The 16,563-nt window shown below is 43.9% G+C and overlaps 1 protein-coding gene across 1 annotated transcript; it reads right to left on the bottom strand.

Annotated features, from left to right (window-relative positions):
* Window positions 1-16: 16 nt before the first annotated feature.
* Window positions 17-10,980, bottom strand: eif6 (eukaryotic translation initiation factor 6). The gene is made up of 7 exons (XM_017684400.2): window positions 10,842-10,980; window positions 9,521-9,668; window positions 9,286-9,371; window positions 7,620-7,795; window positions 5,225-5,401; window positions 3,118-3,299; window positions 17-372 (listed from the first exon to the last, which is right to left on the bottom strand). Exons 2-7 carry the CDS (start codon window positions 9,625-9,627, stop codon window positions 363-365), a joined length of 738 nt encoding a protein of 245 aa, XP_017539889.1. The 5' UTR covers window positions 9,628-9,668; window positions 10,842-10,980; the 3' UTR covers window positions 17-362.
* Between the last annotated feature and the right edge of the window lie 5,583 nt (window positions 10,981-16,563).

Here is a 16,563-nt window from a genome sequence, read left to right as displayed (position 1 = left end):
TGAATTCAGGCTTCAGTGAGTTTTGACCATGAAAGGCTTTATTTTGCACTGCATTGAAGGAAATGGAAGTGACATTTAAACGACGAATCGCTGGATATTTGACTGATATCTTCACATGATTAAGTTGATCCTTGCACTTTGCTCTGCACGTCAATAGATTACATACTTCCCCTTCACATTTCATACAACAAATCTAGTCTGACCAGTTTACACTATAATCTTACAAAGTTTCCATGTGGTATAAAGAGTCTCCCTCCTTTGGAGAGAGGCGTGTCGAAGAAGAGGGCTGAACTTTCCAACTGATGTCCACGTCCTTATCCGGTATTTAGCCAGTTCCAGATCATCGTGAATCCATCTGCAGTTTATGTAAGGCTGAAAAACAAGAATAAAAAGACTCCCATCAGCACCGAAAACACATCAACAGCTATCTTCTCCACAGGGCTGGCCGATATACGGACCCTCATATCTTTAATGTTGAGTACGGCCAAATCTGATCGTAAAAATTAGTGCGCTCAAATTTCACCAAGTTTTCTTATTCATCAGGTTTGTCTTTGGCGTATCTGTAGGATCGAACTCGTGTAAATTTGACCCGGTTTTATTTGCAGTTAAATAATACCAAAATGCCAATTACGGTCAATAACAGTAAAATACACCGTGGTGAATAAAGCTCATGATAATACAGGGAGATTCACTCGAAAGAGGCCCCGAACACTCTGTAATAACTCTCTCTGGGACGACGCCACCTGAAGGGAACAACGTGCAATGAACTCCTCAGTAAATGGAGCTTTGAACAAGCCGGGATGCCCCTGCATCGGAACGATGAGGCAGCCGTTGGACAGCCTCCGTTTGGGTGCAGACCCCTACACCCCTTCATGTGTCTGGCAGAAAAGGGAGCTCACTTCCAGCACTGCATGTTAATGCAAATCAATTACACACACACAGTACGTCAAGATATGCTGCAGAATATTTTTGGTTTAGGTTGCTTCATCATGCTCAGCCATGGAAAACCATTCCATGAAGCTCTCTACGCTGTTCTTGAGCTGATCTGAAGGCCACATGAAGTTTGGAGGTCTGTAGTGATTGACTCTGCAGAAAGTCGGTGACCTCTGCCCTCTATGCCCCTCAGCATCCGCTGACCCCGCTCTGTCATTTTACGTGGCCGACCACTTCGTGGCTGAGCTGCTGTCGTTCCCAATCACTTCCACTTTGTTATAATCCCACTGACAGTGGACTGTGGAATATTTAGTAGTGAGGAAATTTCACGACTGGACTTGCTGCACAGGTGGCGTCCGATCACGGCACCACGCTGGAATTCACTGAGCTCCTGAGAGTGACCCATTCTTTCACTAATGTCTGTAGAAGCAGTCTGCAGGCCTAGGGGCTCGGCTTTATACACCTGTGGCCATGGAAGTGACTGGAACACCTGAACTCAATGATTTGGATGGGGGAATGAATACTTTTGGAAATATAGCGCAAGTGCATAAAACAATGACATGTAAATTATGCACTTATGAAAGCAAACTGGGGCAAATCTGCTCTCATTTCTACACATTGTTCAGGTTGCTTCATCCTAACGGGAGTTACAACAGAATATTTGGGGCCTCTTTCAAGTGAATCTCCCTGTACACCAGTATTGCACGATGTAAAAGCAAAACATCATTACTGTTCAGAACAAAAAAAAAATCTATTTGCAAAAAAGTAACTTTACAGAAGGCAAAAAGCTTCTAAGTGACTAAATATTGGAGCTTCCATTAGTTCATTCATCATGAAATGGTCATAAAAGGCAGCTGGTAGTGGTGTTCCTGCAATTTGACTTATTCAGTTCTGTGCTCTTTGCTGAAGGGATCCTGGACCTGACACAATCCTGCAGCGTGTAATTTACTGTGAGCTTCAGACTGTTTTGAAGACAGATCAAAAATCATAAAAATTAAATAAAGACCAAGATGTCTTTCTGCTAAATGTCCTTTGTCCCTGTCTGCTGAATGTTTACAATACTGTGTAAGGTTCCATTTGGTTGAATTTTAAGAGAAGAAAACAGAACAGAACAGTCCCATCAGAGCTCTGTAAGCTTTCTAAAACTTTATTTTAGCGTAGTGTAGGGAAGCACAGGCTCATTCACTTAATATATAATTCATAACTACCACCCAGCACTACAGCACAGCACTCTGCAAGTGCAGGAAAGGACATATCCTTCACACTCAGACGGACTTATAATATGATAATACAGCCATCAGATCCTTTAACTCCCATGGACTGAACTGAAGGACACACACACCGACCAACACACACATACACAACAATATAGGACTAACTCCCTCCTCACTTCTTGCAGTTCCAAATCATGTCTGGAAAACTGTATTTAAATATATTTACATTTATGGCATTTGGCTGACGCTCTTATCCAGAGCGACTTACAAGTTGATCATTTTTTACATAGGCAGGCCAAGGTGGTGTTGGGAATCTTGCCCAAGGACTCTTATTGGTATAGTGTAGGGTGTTTGCCCAGGTGGGGATTGAACCCCAGTCTACAGTGTAGAAGGCAGAGGTGTTACCCACTACACTAACCACCATTAAATATAATTACTGCGTTTCATTGAAATGCTTCATTTGATGACTGTAGATCTGAATACTTGTATTTTTGCACTTTTTCCTGTATCAACCAAATACTGTATGGTGTACATTGCTGCTGTGGTTGCTGCCTCAGTGACTGCTATGCTCATATATGCCAGGCTATCTTCTAAGCTGCTAATGTCACAGTACGCTCCGTCCTGCTCTGCACAGCTCCACGTACTCTCAGTACCGTGTGCTGCCTGCGTTCTGTTTGTGTTTACTGCAAGTCTTTCGCGGTTATTTATTATACTGTATTGTCTGCACTGTGTTTATTGTATCGTCTCGCACTTTGGTCCTTGAGGGACGTTATTTCGTTTCACTTTGTACTTGTATAGAGCTGAAATGACAAAGCCTGACTTGACCTGACCTCACTACCTTCGTAACGGCTCTTCAGCCTGAAAACTGTCTAGCCGACACACAAAGACTTCCACTTAAAGCTTCCGCAAAACGCAACTGAGAGAAACTAAAGATACTGAAGTGATTCTAACCACCCCGGCCTGGACGTACCTGTCAATCAGCGAGTCTCTCATGGTGGTTGCTATGGCGCTGGGCTGAGTCTCACTCAACCGGAACACACTCTCGATGACTGACAGCTCTGTGCTCGTGGTGTCCAGCCCGCAGAAGGCGCACCAGTCGTTCACCACCATGCCGGCAGCGATCACCTCACTGCCGCGATTTACAGTTCCAGCCTGAAGAGAAGAGACCAATATTATCACCAACGAAAAAAAGGTTTTGTAATACGGCCCCTATTTATTTCAATTTACACGGCTTAAAGAGTCAGAATATGAATATTGTTACATACAAGCCAACAGCGCTTTGCAATGAAATCACACTCATTGTCCAGTTTATCAGCTCCACTTACTGTATAGCTGGTCTTTGTAGTTCTACAGTTACAGACTGTAGTCCATCTGTTTCTCTGATACTCTGTTACCCTGTTCTTCAGTGGTCAGGACCCCCATGGACCCTCACAGAGCAGGTACTATTTGGGTGGTGGGTCATTCTCAGCACTGCAGTAACACTGACGTGGTGGTGGTGTGTTAGTGTGTGTTGTGCTGGTCTGAGTGGATCAGACACAGCAGTGCTGCTGGAGTTTTTAAAAACTGTGTCCACTCACTGTCCACTCTATTAGACACTCCTACCTTGTCGGTCCACCTTGTAGATGTAAAGTCAGAGACGACAGCTCATCTGCTGCTGCACAGTTTGTGTTGGTCATCTTCTAGTTCTTCATCAGTGGTCACAGAACGCTGCCCACAGGACGCTGTTGGCTGGATATTTTTGGATGGTGGACTATTCTCAGTCCAGCAGCGACACTGAGGTGTTTAAAAGCTCCAGCACTGCTGTGTCTGATCCACTCAGACCAGCGCAACACACACTAACACACCACCACCACGTCAGTGTTACCGCAGTGCTGAGAATGACCCACCACCCAAATAGTAATAGCTCTGTGAGGGTCCATGGGGGTCCTGACCACTGAAGAACAGGGTAACAGAGTATCAGAGAAACAGATGGACTACAGTCTGTAACTGTAGAACTACAGAGACCAGCTATACAGTAAGTGGAGCTGATAAAGTGGACAGTGAGTGTAGAAACAAGGAGGTGGTGTGTATACTATATTCCATTTCTGCTAATAGCCCCCTAAATCTCTCACAGCGCACCCTCAAACCGTATGCTGTTTTCCCTGCTTTACCCTGGACTCTCCACGGGGTCACCACACAAAGCAACCAGATTTACCCAAGTAGCTTAATTAGCTGGTGATGTCAGACCAGTGTTTAAGACCAACCTTCAAGAGACATCAAATAAATGCATGAGGGTTCGATTGCATTATTGCATTCTGACTCCATACGAACTCGTAATTTAGAGGATCCAATGATATTTGGGGGGAAAGTGAACAGAAAACATATCAATATATTTTATTCGCAACAGTGTTGATTTTCTAAGGCACGGCTCACTGCTCACTATAGAGAAAACCAGCTTAGACCTGGGGTTCATCATTTGAGCATGAAGTTGACTACAGAATTCAGCTTCAGAGGTCTATTAGCCTCGTATTCTCCAGGGTGTATTTTGGTTTGTCCATCGGAATATACCTGACCAAGCCATAAGGCAAATTATTCAGTAACTGCATGAAATCAATGCACATTTTTTCTTTTATTTATTTATTTTTTTGGTAAAGGCTCCCATCAAATGAACAGAACGTGCGTTTTATGATCTCCACACATCGCTATACGCTTACAATTTACTGCTGAAAGCCAAAAATCTCCGACGCTCTTTGTGTTATTCTCTAAAAGCGATGTTTCCAGAGCAGATCACTGAAGAGACGCCGTCTGTTTATAGTTTAGAGCCCAGATTTGGGGAAAAACGGGTCGACTTTCAGTAGAAAAACAAAGTTCAGCTTCTTTTATTATAAGGGTTTAAAATGACATCACCGTCTATTAGACTGGAGAGAAGAGCTACAGCCTCACACGACGCCCAGCTTCTGAATGGAGCTTATGGAATATGAACGTTATGGAGAACATGACCAAGAGCGTATTGGAACCACCGGTGGTCTCACAGAGGTGAAGAGGTTAATACCCACACCTGACTGTGAACAAAAAGGAAGAACATTACATTTACTCACAACCAGAGGCACTTGAAGAAGCGACGAGAGCTCATCTTGGTCTTCGATGGAAGTTTTGGGGTGGACGAGGCCTCCCTGGTTGCTAAAGGCGCAGTAACTACCCACAAGCACCTGCTCTGCCACCGTTTGCCTAAAGACCTCCACCTTGAGAGTGTCCGCCAAAATTTCTTCCGTCTCCTGCACAACACAGTAAACGTGTAACGTTAACCAAACCGAACATTTCCCAAGTGAAGCAGTGAGGGGTCGGAAATATGGTATGTAATGATAAATTGCACGTTATGATTTTCCAAGCATCCTGTGGAAACAGAAGGGAAAAGCCACCAATTTTTCAAAACTTCGGCTAATTCAATCGATGAACGCGGATCACTTCACGTCAGACCACGCTGAATGACTTTCTTTACATCTCGACCATTTCATCATACAGGAATTTGGAAAATTTGGTGGAATTCCTCTTTAAAGAACACGGACCTGCATCTTTCACCCCAAACAGAGCAGATTAGCTCCTGTTAAACTGGATTTATTGCAGTGAAGAAAAACTAAAAATCAATCTTCTGTTTTTATTCGTTTTTGTGTCTCTGCTCATTTTTTTGTGTTTCGACAATATTATGAAAATGTCTTTGCCATATTATCCACCTTTGGCAGTTCGCCAAACATCACTACATACATTTAACCTCTGCCAAATGTTTCAGATTTATAATGATACGACTTAGACTTTCAAATTAACACCGTACAGTGAGCACTAGATCAAAATTTTGTTGCCTTGGCTCAGAGTAGTTCGGTAATAAAAGTAATACAATGTAGTGCAAAGTGTATCATGTATGTAAACATATTTATATCAGCAGATAAATACTTTTTTAATGAGTATATACACTGGAGGTCCCATGTATGAGGTAATCAAAAGAAAGAAAGATTTGGAGCCGTGTTTTATTTAGAGTCCAGACGTCTTATGGCGTGTGGGAAGAAGCTGTTTTGGAACCTGGCTGTTCTGCTTCGAAGGCTGTGGAACCTCCTTCCAGAGCCCAGCAGCGAGAACAGTCCATGGTGGGGGTGGGAGGGGTCTCTGTTTATGTTCGGAGTTCTGGTCAGACAGCGACTTTTCTCAATGTCCTGTACTGGAGGAAGTGAGTACACGACCCCAGAGAAGAGATGATGACTGAATCTCTTGTGCTAAATAACAGGTTTATTGTATCTATCAGCACATATGGACACCTTACTGTACATACGGCACTGTCATAATACGCTGTTACCTGCAACTCACTGTACAGTCATTGCCTTTTTTATCTCCGATTATAGATCTCACTGCATATACTTGTATATTTCTAGCTGTATAACTGCCTGTAAATAGGTGTCTTTTTGTATTTATTCCTGCCTCTTTGTAATAAGCCAGATTTATTTATAGTTTACAGCATGTGGGGCAGTCGTGGGCTGGAGGTTAGGGACCTGGGCCCTGTGACCGGAAGGTTGCCAGTTCGATCCCCAGGGCTGAGAGTCCATGACTGAGGTGTCCTTGAGCAAGACACCTAACCCCCAACTGCTCCCCGGGTGCCGTGGATAGGGCTGCCCACCGCTCCGGGCAAGTGTGCTCACTGCCCCCTAGTGTGTGTGTTCACTAGTGTGTATGTGGTGTTTCACTTCACGGATGGGGCAAATGCGGAGGTGGAATTTCCCCATTTGTGGGATCAAAAAAGCATCACAAATTATGTATAGTTGACAATTTTGCTGAGCTGGTACATTCTTCTTTTTGTATCAGGGGTCTTAATTTAAAATTCAATAAGGTCCAGTTAGAGAAAATTTCCTCAAGCAAAGGTGCCACATACTGTATACTGAAGTAGCCGAGTAGGAATATCAGCATCTTATACAGTCGACAACTGAATATCAAATCAAATAAAGTCCAGTTCGGTCAGATTTCAACAACATTTACTGTCATTTTTCTCTTTTTAGAGTCACGTCATGTGGAATAACTTCCCTCTGACTCACTTTCTTCTCTGACTGCTGTTTCTCTCCTCGTCCCTCCCCTGTGTGGCGTCACTCACTCGAGTCTCAGAGCTCATCGTAATGCACTGATCTGATTGGCTGAGCAGCGTCACGTGTGATTTTTTTACAACGCAGAGTCTCCCGGGCCAATAAAGGCTAGAAAAGCTACCAATTAAAATAGGAACACCCCATCAAAAATAAATACTTCTCCATAGCTTCTAGGCATAGGACAGGTCTGGACTTGGACCTCGGTCCACCTATTAGTGACCTCTGGTTTACACTGCATCACCCTTATAACTGTGCTGTGTTGCATGACTGCTACATTTCATTTGGGATCAATCAAGTATGTCTATGTATCTGTCTAATCTAAGAAAAAATGTGTCTGTCTTGAAAAGAATAATGAGTCCAAAACGGTTCGTACCCTGTCGAGATCAGGATGGATTAGAGCCACATAGTCGTTGCAGGCAATGACGTTCCCCAGTGCGGAGAGACGCTCCTCTACTCTCTGAATGCGGACCGAGTCTGGAAGGCTGTTCCTGATGTGCTGCATCTCCTGATCTGTTGTGTTGTTGGGCACAAGAAGGCCGTGACGGTTTCCTGTGGAATTAAGAAGTTCACGTTTTAGCCACCACTTTAGACTCAGATCAAAGTGCCCCAATATCTCCTGCAGTGATATACACTCACCAGACACTTTATTAGGTACCTTGCTAGTAAAAGGTTGGACCCCCTTTTGCCTTCAGAACTGCCTTAACTGTTCGTGCTATACTTTCAACAAGGTGTTGGAAACGTTCCTCAGAGATTTTGGTTGGTTATTTGAGTTCCTGTTGCCTTTCTATCATCTGGAACCAGTCTGCCCGTTCTCCTCTGACCTCTCACATCAACAAGGCATTTTCGTCCACACAACTGACCGCTCACTGGATATTTCCTCTTTTTCGGACCATTCTCTGTAAACCCTAGAGATGGTTGTGTGTGAAAATCCCAGCAGATCAGCAGTTTCTGAAATACTCAGACCAGCCCGTCTGGCACCAACAACCACGCCACGTTCAAAGCCCCTTAAATCCCCTTTCTTCCCCGTTCTGATGCTCGGTCTGCACTTCAGCAAGTTGTCTTGACCACCTCTACATGCCTAAATACATTGAGTTGAGCCATCTAATTGGCTAATTAGCGATGTATGTTAACAAGCAACTGAGTACCTAATAAAGTGGCCGGTGAGTGAATACTGGACTCAGCGAAGCTCCTTTGACACGTTTCTTGCCTTTTCCTCCATAATGTCCTCTTTCCAAAATAAGTTTGATGTCCCTTGTTAGACAGCGCTGTAATTATTGGTTTAAACCTTTCAGCAACTCCACAATAAAAGATGCACGGTGTAAACGCAGTAATAGGCGTTTTGATGACGCTGCCATAAAAATTCAGTTTGATTGTGTACAAAACTACGACACAGTTAGTTTGATGTAAAAGTCTGACTGTTCAGACTGAGGTCACATGGCCACGTATCAGATTTCAGTACTGCATATGAAAGTGGCCCAAATCAGAACCGAATTCAACTGTTTAAGCACATTACCTGAACTTTTACTATGTTGTCTGAAAATTTAGTCTAAACCAAAAACACATGTAACCATTAAGTCTACTTCACACCCTCGCCTACAGTATCTGGCATGCACAACGCCGAAACAGTGCGATGGTGCTGAAAAGACCGTTACAGTTTCACGTATCGGTTTAAAAATAGACAGACGCTCCTCGATTTGTTTGATGCCAGTCAGTCTTTAATGACTCTTCCGACACATAAGCCAGAAATTTGTGGGAGCAGTAGATGATTAATCAGCTGTAATATGCCAATTTGCCCTGTGTTTTTGGGTCCCATGCATTGGGGGGGTGGGGGGGATTATCTACTAAACTATCAGAAAACAAATGTTCCGAGGATCAAAACTATATTTGGATACTTCTAAATAAAAATGAATCCCAATTATTTTATCCCAATAATTAGTGTGGACAAACCAGACCCAGGGTGACCAACAAGGTGGGTCAGAGCATATAAATATATCAGAGCATCAAATATCAGAGCATTACCTAATGCCAACTATACTTACCCACACACATTCTACCAATTATCCGACACCCTGCTATGGAAGCGTGGACCACTGGGATCGTTTCTGACAGTTCACCTTCAAAGACACTGAACAACACAATCCAGTTACACAGAATTCATACATTTACATATACATGGTCATTTTTGATGGGTTTAACACAGGGTTTGTGTACAATATAAGCCGAGTAGTCTTACTGGGCAGAGGTCTGATGTTCTACAGCTCCGTGAAGACTCACCTGTAGAAGTTCTCTGACCCTCCTATGGCGACCAGGCAGTATGTGTTGGTGAGTTTTGAGAAGCACCCTATCTCATTGTTCTTCTCAAATGAAGCTCGAACCGCCATCTCTGATTAAAAGCTGAAGAAGGACTGAAATCTGCCAGAAACTGGAGAACACAATCACACCGGTACCGTCAGAGACATTTACAACAACCGCTGCTCTCTTACATTCACTTACAAGCCATTTCCCCACATAATAGCTTGGTTTGAACGTAAATGGCCTTAGGCTGTATATTACCACACGGTGGTGTGACATTATCAAGAGCAACAGCAAGAAGAAAAACTTTGGTCCTTAGAGGAGTGGTGAGGAACCTCTCATCTCTTCTGGTGAGAAGCCATCATAGGCAACAAACTACCAGCCTTACAGGACGTCTGCCAGCCCCACTGCCTCAGGAAGGCCAGAAGATCTGGTCAGACAGAGTCACCCAGCACACGGCCTGTTCACCATCCTGCCATCAGGCAGGAGATTCTGCAGGATCCAGGCCGGAACAACCCGGCTAATGAACAGCTTCTACCCACAGGCTGCCCGGCTTCTGAACAAGCTGTGAAGCCGTGGGTCCAACTACCACTTCACTCAGTCTCTCTGTTATGATTATGATTATTACTGTATTACTGTACTGCTATAAACAATAACACAGTCACTTAAGCTGCTTTAAAATGTATATATTCTTTAGAGATATATAGAAATATATCTGTACACAGCAGAGAGCCCCCCCCCCAACCCCCCCTACATCCTTACATAACCTAGCTCCCTCTTGTTTTTCTACTTTGAGCACATTTAATACATTTCAGTTTGAGTATTTCCCTGTTTTTATTTCTCTAGAAAGTGATTATCTCAACCTCACCACACGCATTTCACCGCATGGATGTCCTGACTTGTGCAAATCTCACTCACACACTCACACACACACACACACACACACTCACTGGAACCTTGAGGATACTGGAGTATTAGGAAGATCAGCAGCTCTACTCCAAAACCGATCACCCACACAGACCCTGGGGCGACTTAACCGCGTCATTACGACACTACATACGGATAATGACATGAACGGGAAAACTGGAACCAACTTATTTCACCCAGAAGAGCTGCTGGTCCTCCATAAACACGGCTAAGCTAAGTTAGCTGGCTGATCATTAAGCGGCCGAACAGGCGACCAAGCAGCCCGTATATCCCAGTAATGTGCGCGTAGGACTAGTTTCTGTAACATATGTACACCATACAGAGTCGTCGCCCTCATAATAGTAATAAAAAAGAAGAAATAAAAGTTTTTTTTTACCGAAACGCCGAACCGAAGCGTGGACTGCGGCGACCCACGTGTTCTCTTCCGTTCCGCACGACGCGCTGACGTCACGGTGACGTCGCCGCGGATGACGTGGAGCGCATGGGGAACCGGAGCTGTTTGTTTTGGTTCTTAAGGTACCACATTTTCCCAAAATTACAGCTCGAACAGGCGTTTAAAGTGCTCGTCTCAGATTCAGACCGCAGTACATTTAACACAGATGCTCGAAACGCTCGAAGGTTTAAACCTTTTCGCTTCGTACGGCGTGTTTTTTGGTCCCAAACACGCCATAAATACAGACGGACGGCGCCTTCGCAGGACGAGCCGGGTGAAGGTGGAGCCGCTGGCGATGTGTTGAAGGGCTTTACCCGTGCAGCGTGTACACACGGCTGGTGTAAACTACCGAAAATGTGCATAATACATGCATACAGTCGTTTAAATAATGATATATATCCTAAATAATAAACAATGAACTCAGATTTCATTGAACAAAGCTTATAGATGTTTTAAAAACGTGTTACCAAGAGAAAAGATCAAATATTCGTCCTTAATTTTGCGCTATAACGTGAATTAGGATGTTAGTGGTGTTGCATAAATACAAGCATGTGATTGATTTAAAGAACATGCTTACTATAGCAGTAATTAATCAATAAATTAATCAAATAATCAATACAGATAAAGCAATGATAAGATTTAAAGAGTCTTGCCTCACTACATACACACATATACACACACACACACAAACATATATATATATATATATATATATATATATATATATATATATATATATATATATATATACACACAAACACACACACACATGGGAGAATATGATGATATTATGTAATACTGTGCTAGGAAACAGTTTGGATGTTATTGAGGCTTTATTATTATTATTTCCCCTTCATATGTCCTGCATAGCAACCGGGCTTCACCTCTCCTGGATCGAAGGATTTGTGAGCCAATCAGGTCGGGCCTCCGCCGTGACGTCACCGGCGTTGACGCTTTCATTAGTCAGGCGCCCGTGCCACGTCACTGCGGTAGCTGCGCGTCACCCGCGGCCGAGTTCTGCCTGGAAACACCGGACAAGCTCCCCGGAGTCTCTCCGCGGCCCGGAGGCCTGAGCGCGGTAACGGCTTCGCCCAGCAGCCCGCAGCTGCGCTCCTCCTGCTTTAAAGGGCAACTCCACCGACTTTACCAAAATTTCTGCACGGCCACACGTGGCTAACACGCCAGCAGAGTCATTCGGGCTGAAGAGATGGTTCTCCAAGGGTTCTGTAGTACAAGCAATGGGTGCATGTAGAACCATGAGTTCCACATAGAACCATTCGCATGCTTTGCGTGGCGCAGTGGTTCCTCACACTGATGGAGAACGTGCGGTGTTGTGTATGGTTCTGTATAGAACCTTTCTGAAAATGGTTCTACATGGCACCAGAAAGAGTTTTTTTCTGTTGCCACAGCGTCAAGCTTGTGCACAGTAGAGAAAATGGTTCTATGTGGAACCACGAACACTTTGCGTCATTAAAGGGTTCTTTGCATCGCGATGCATTGATGGAGAATGTGCCAGAGGTGGTTCTGTAAAGAACTTTTTTTGAAAAGGCTTCCATATAGCACCCCAAAAAATGGTTCTGCTCTTGTCACATGAAGTTTGTAACCATAGAAACCACAGTTTCGGTGCTATATAGAACAACTTTCATAAACAGCACATCCTCCATCAGTCTGAAGAACCATTCCACCACGAAAAGAGCCATTTAAGGATGCCAGGGGTTCTATATAGACCTCATGGTGCTAAACAGAAGCATTCCTTTTATAAAGAGCCGTCTTTTTTTAGGAGTGCAGGGAGTTCGCTCTAGGTCACGTCTCTCTCTGAGGTTCTGTTCTGGTGGAGCTGCTGAGCAGCTGAATTTCTGAATAGCTGCTTTTGTGAACAGCAGAATATCCTGAACTATAAAGCAGCAGGAAAGCAGACGTGCATTACAGGAGCCCGTAACTCCACTGTGCACATGAATCGTTCCACTCATGTAATAAATGCCCACCTATTCAGGTGCACCTGCACATTTCAGTGAGTCGATACCAGTGGCATAAGAAAATCGCCATAAAACTGCTTGTGTTTTTATTTTTCAGTGATATTTCACATCTTTTAATTCATGTGAAAGTAAATAGGAATGTAGGACAGAGTCATTTTGTTAGGGATGTTAGTTTTTGTCCACATGGGGGCAGCACTGAGACATTTGGGGGCACAAAGTGTTCATTTTTAAAGGGGAACTCCACCGATTTTACCAAATTGTTTCACAGTTTAATGGTTGAAACATAAACAGAGTGGGTTTGGTGGGAAATGGTTCAGATTTCTTTACAGTGGTGGTGATAGGAACCAGGGGTCGCCATGACAACAACACAAACATCAGGTGTAACATTATGACACAATTACAGTTCTACAGTTACAGACTGTAGTCCATCTGTTTCTCTGATACCCTGTTCTTCAGTGGTCAGGACCCCCATGGACCCCCACAGAGCAGGTACTATTTGGTTGGTGGATCATTCTCAGCACTGCAGTAACACTGACGTGGTGGTGTGTGTTGTGCTGGTGCAAGTGGATCAGACACAGCTGGAGTTTTTAAACACTGTGTCCACTCACTGTCCACTCTATTAGACACTCCTACCTTGTAGATGTAAAGTCAGAGGTGACAGCTCATCTGCTGCTGCACAGTTTGTGTTGGTCATCCTCTAGTCCTTCATCAGTGGTCACAGGACGCTGCCCACAGGACGCTGTTAGCTGGATATTTTTTGGTTGGTGGACTGTTCTCAGTCCAGCTGCGACACTGAGGTGTTTAAAAACTCCAGCAGCACTGCTGTGTCTGATCCACTCAGTCCAGCACAACACACACAATCACACCACCACCACGTCAGTGTTACTGCAGTGCTGAGAATGATCCACCACCCAAATACTACCTGCTCTGTGAGGGTCCATGGGGGTCCTGACCACTGAAGAACAGGGTAACAGAGTATCAGAGAAACAGATGGACTACAGTCTGTAACTGTAGAACTACAGAGTGCAGCTATACAGTAAGTGGAGCTGATAAAGTGGACAGTGAGTGTAGAAACTAGGAGGTGGTCAGAATGTCACGCCTGATCGGTGTAGATTTCATTTTGTAGTATTATATGGAATGTTGGTGATGGGAAAAGTAGGAAATCTGAAATAATAACTCTCTGTAAGGGAGCTTTCAGTGGCATTAAGCTCTGCGGATGTCAGGTGTTGTATGTGGTTCCTGTCCTCGTGCCCTTTTCTCAAGCTCCTGCATAAATAATCTAAGTCTCATCTCTGTCCTGTAGCCATGGGAGGAGGTCAGAGTGCTGATTCACCTGCTGAACTGAGGCAGAAGAACCAAGAACATCCATCAGATCAAGGCAATGAGCCGCCAGCGAGTCAGAGTCTAGACACGGAAAGTGGAAGCCGTCCACTGGAAGCAGGATCGGAGCTGCCACAGCGCAGAATAGGCAGCAGAAAGGTAGACGACATGAGCTTCATGATATCCTGCACGAACTGGTACTAGAGGGTATCAGCATCAGTGCCAAATCGAGACGGAGAACGCCACCATACTTCACGCTCGCTGTGCACGGCTGCAATAAACATGCATTTGCATCCTGTAAATACACTGTAGGCCTCTTTTACTGCTCTGTGTGTCCAAAAGTCTGTAGACAGCAGCGTTTCTTTTGAAATGAAGGGTGTTAATAGGGATTTTGTCCCCCTTGGCTGCAGTTGCTGGAACACTGGGGATGCAGCAATATCAGATACTTTTCATGTTTCTATCTGCTGCTACTGACACCGATATACAGTCGCCTGCAAAAGTTTGTGCTCCCTGGTAAATGCCCAATCCCACTTCTTCTTTTTACCCCTACCCCTTGTTTTTGAGGGTCACCCTAACCCCTTAGACCTGAGCTACAGGGCAGTGGTTGTGATCTTCCTCTGAAATGAGACCCTCAAATAAAAGAGCATCTCTTCATTATCAGCTACCAGCGCCGCTCTGTAGGCGCCCCTGCCCGTCTGCAGGGACAGCAGAGGAGGGGAAAGTTCAGCTCCTCAAAGAGGGGGGCAGTTATTTATTATCACCCCCCCCTCCACAATTGTTCAGTGATATGAAGCTGAAGTCAGAGATTCAACAGATTCTTGGTCAAATTTTCCCGATCCACGTGTAGTGGGTATCTATTTAGCAGCCCCTTTTCCATGCAGATTATACAAACTTTGCAAAGGACACACATTAAAATAGCTGAGTTCCCTCATTAGAAGGGCTGTCTGGATACTTTTGGACATATAAGCAACTATAAGCTTGAGAGAAGCGTCCTGTAACTGACATTAATGATTTAATTGTATATTTAAATGTCTTTGTTGCAGTATTAGTCTGTAAAGGTGTGATTACTGAATTGTGTCAGAGGTAAATTCAATGGCTGTATCGTATAAACACAGCATGCCTGTAGTAAAGCAACAGACAACTGCACTGCATACAGGAGTCGGTCTGTGTTCTGTGTTGCAGTTACATTAAGCCTGACTTGTACAGTTGGACACAGTTCACCGAATTAATATCCCGGGACCGTATTACAGAAACTTCCTGTCTTAACTCTCTATTGCGCGATGTTGCCTCAGGGCAACATCTCATTTCCCTCACTTTACAATAACATTATACATATTTAAAGATAGGGCTAACAATAAAGGGAAGAGATTGAGTATGTCACTAACAAGCATGTGATTGGTCATGCTTTCTGTTTAAACCCCTTTTTGTACTTTTTTTTGACTTGAGATTTTGCAGAAATATGTTTGTTGCCTAGAAGCAACACTGCGTGACAGTGGAATGGCCGGTCAGCCGGTCACAATCCAGGTCTCACCACGTCACGCAACACGGCTCCATATCATTTCTTCCCATTGTCGCAGTGTTGCGTCAAGGCGACATACACTAAAATGACCCCTGTACACATTATTATTGATTATTATTGATTATTATTATTATTATTTTTATTTGATGCTGTTGTTGTTTATGTTTTTGAATTTATAATCAGGTCTGAAAAAATAAAGGACTATTTTATGCAAGAAAAGTGAATCGATTTTTTAAAAATTGCTCTCATAGTGCATGCAGTAGAGCGTTAAGATCGACAGATCAAAAGATTTTTCACAAATTCATATTACAGAAGCAAAATCTGATCTTAGTTTAGGATTTTTATCTCATCTTACAGCGTCTTTTCTCAAGATAGAAAATCTTAACATACTCGAGCAGAGTCGTCAGTCAACTGGCATGTCTGTTGCCTAGCAACCGACCATACGCACACATTAAACTAATCAGGTTATTTATCCAGACAGCCACTGGTAGTGATGGGAAAAGATCAAACAAAACTAAAGTGTGATAAACTGTAAGTAGTGAATACTGTGACAGTGCCCCCTGCAGTTTATCAGAGTGTCGCCGCTCTCAGTTTCAGTCTCCATTTCCCAAGCGCTTCAGCCGTGTGCGCTAACGTTACTCCTCCTAATAAACAGATGCATGTTCAGCTCTGCCTCCTCATTATTCACCACCATCACTGTAATATTCCATCATCCACATTAACACAGGAAGGTGATCAGAGGGGCGGTGGAGTTCGAGTCGGCAGCGTCTGAGATGTTTAAAACACAGAGTTAGAAAAGAAAAACTTCTCCCAGTGAAAGCCACGTTTTACAGTAAAGATAAACGGAGCT

The sequence above is a fragment of the Pygocentrus nattereri genome, chromosome 26 (assembly GCF_015220715.1).
Source record: "Pygocentrus nattereri isolate fPygNat1 chromosome 26, fPygNat1.pri, whole genome shotgun sequence".
NCBI classification, from domain to species: Eukaryota; Metazoa; Chordata; class Actinopteri; order Characiformes; family Serrasalmidae; genus Pygocentrus; species Pygocentrus nattereri.
Note: the sequence above shows the minus strand (reverse complement) of the source record. Positions and strands in the feature narration are given on the sequence as shown.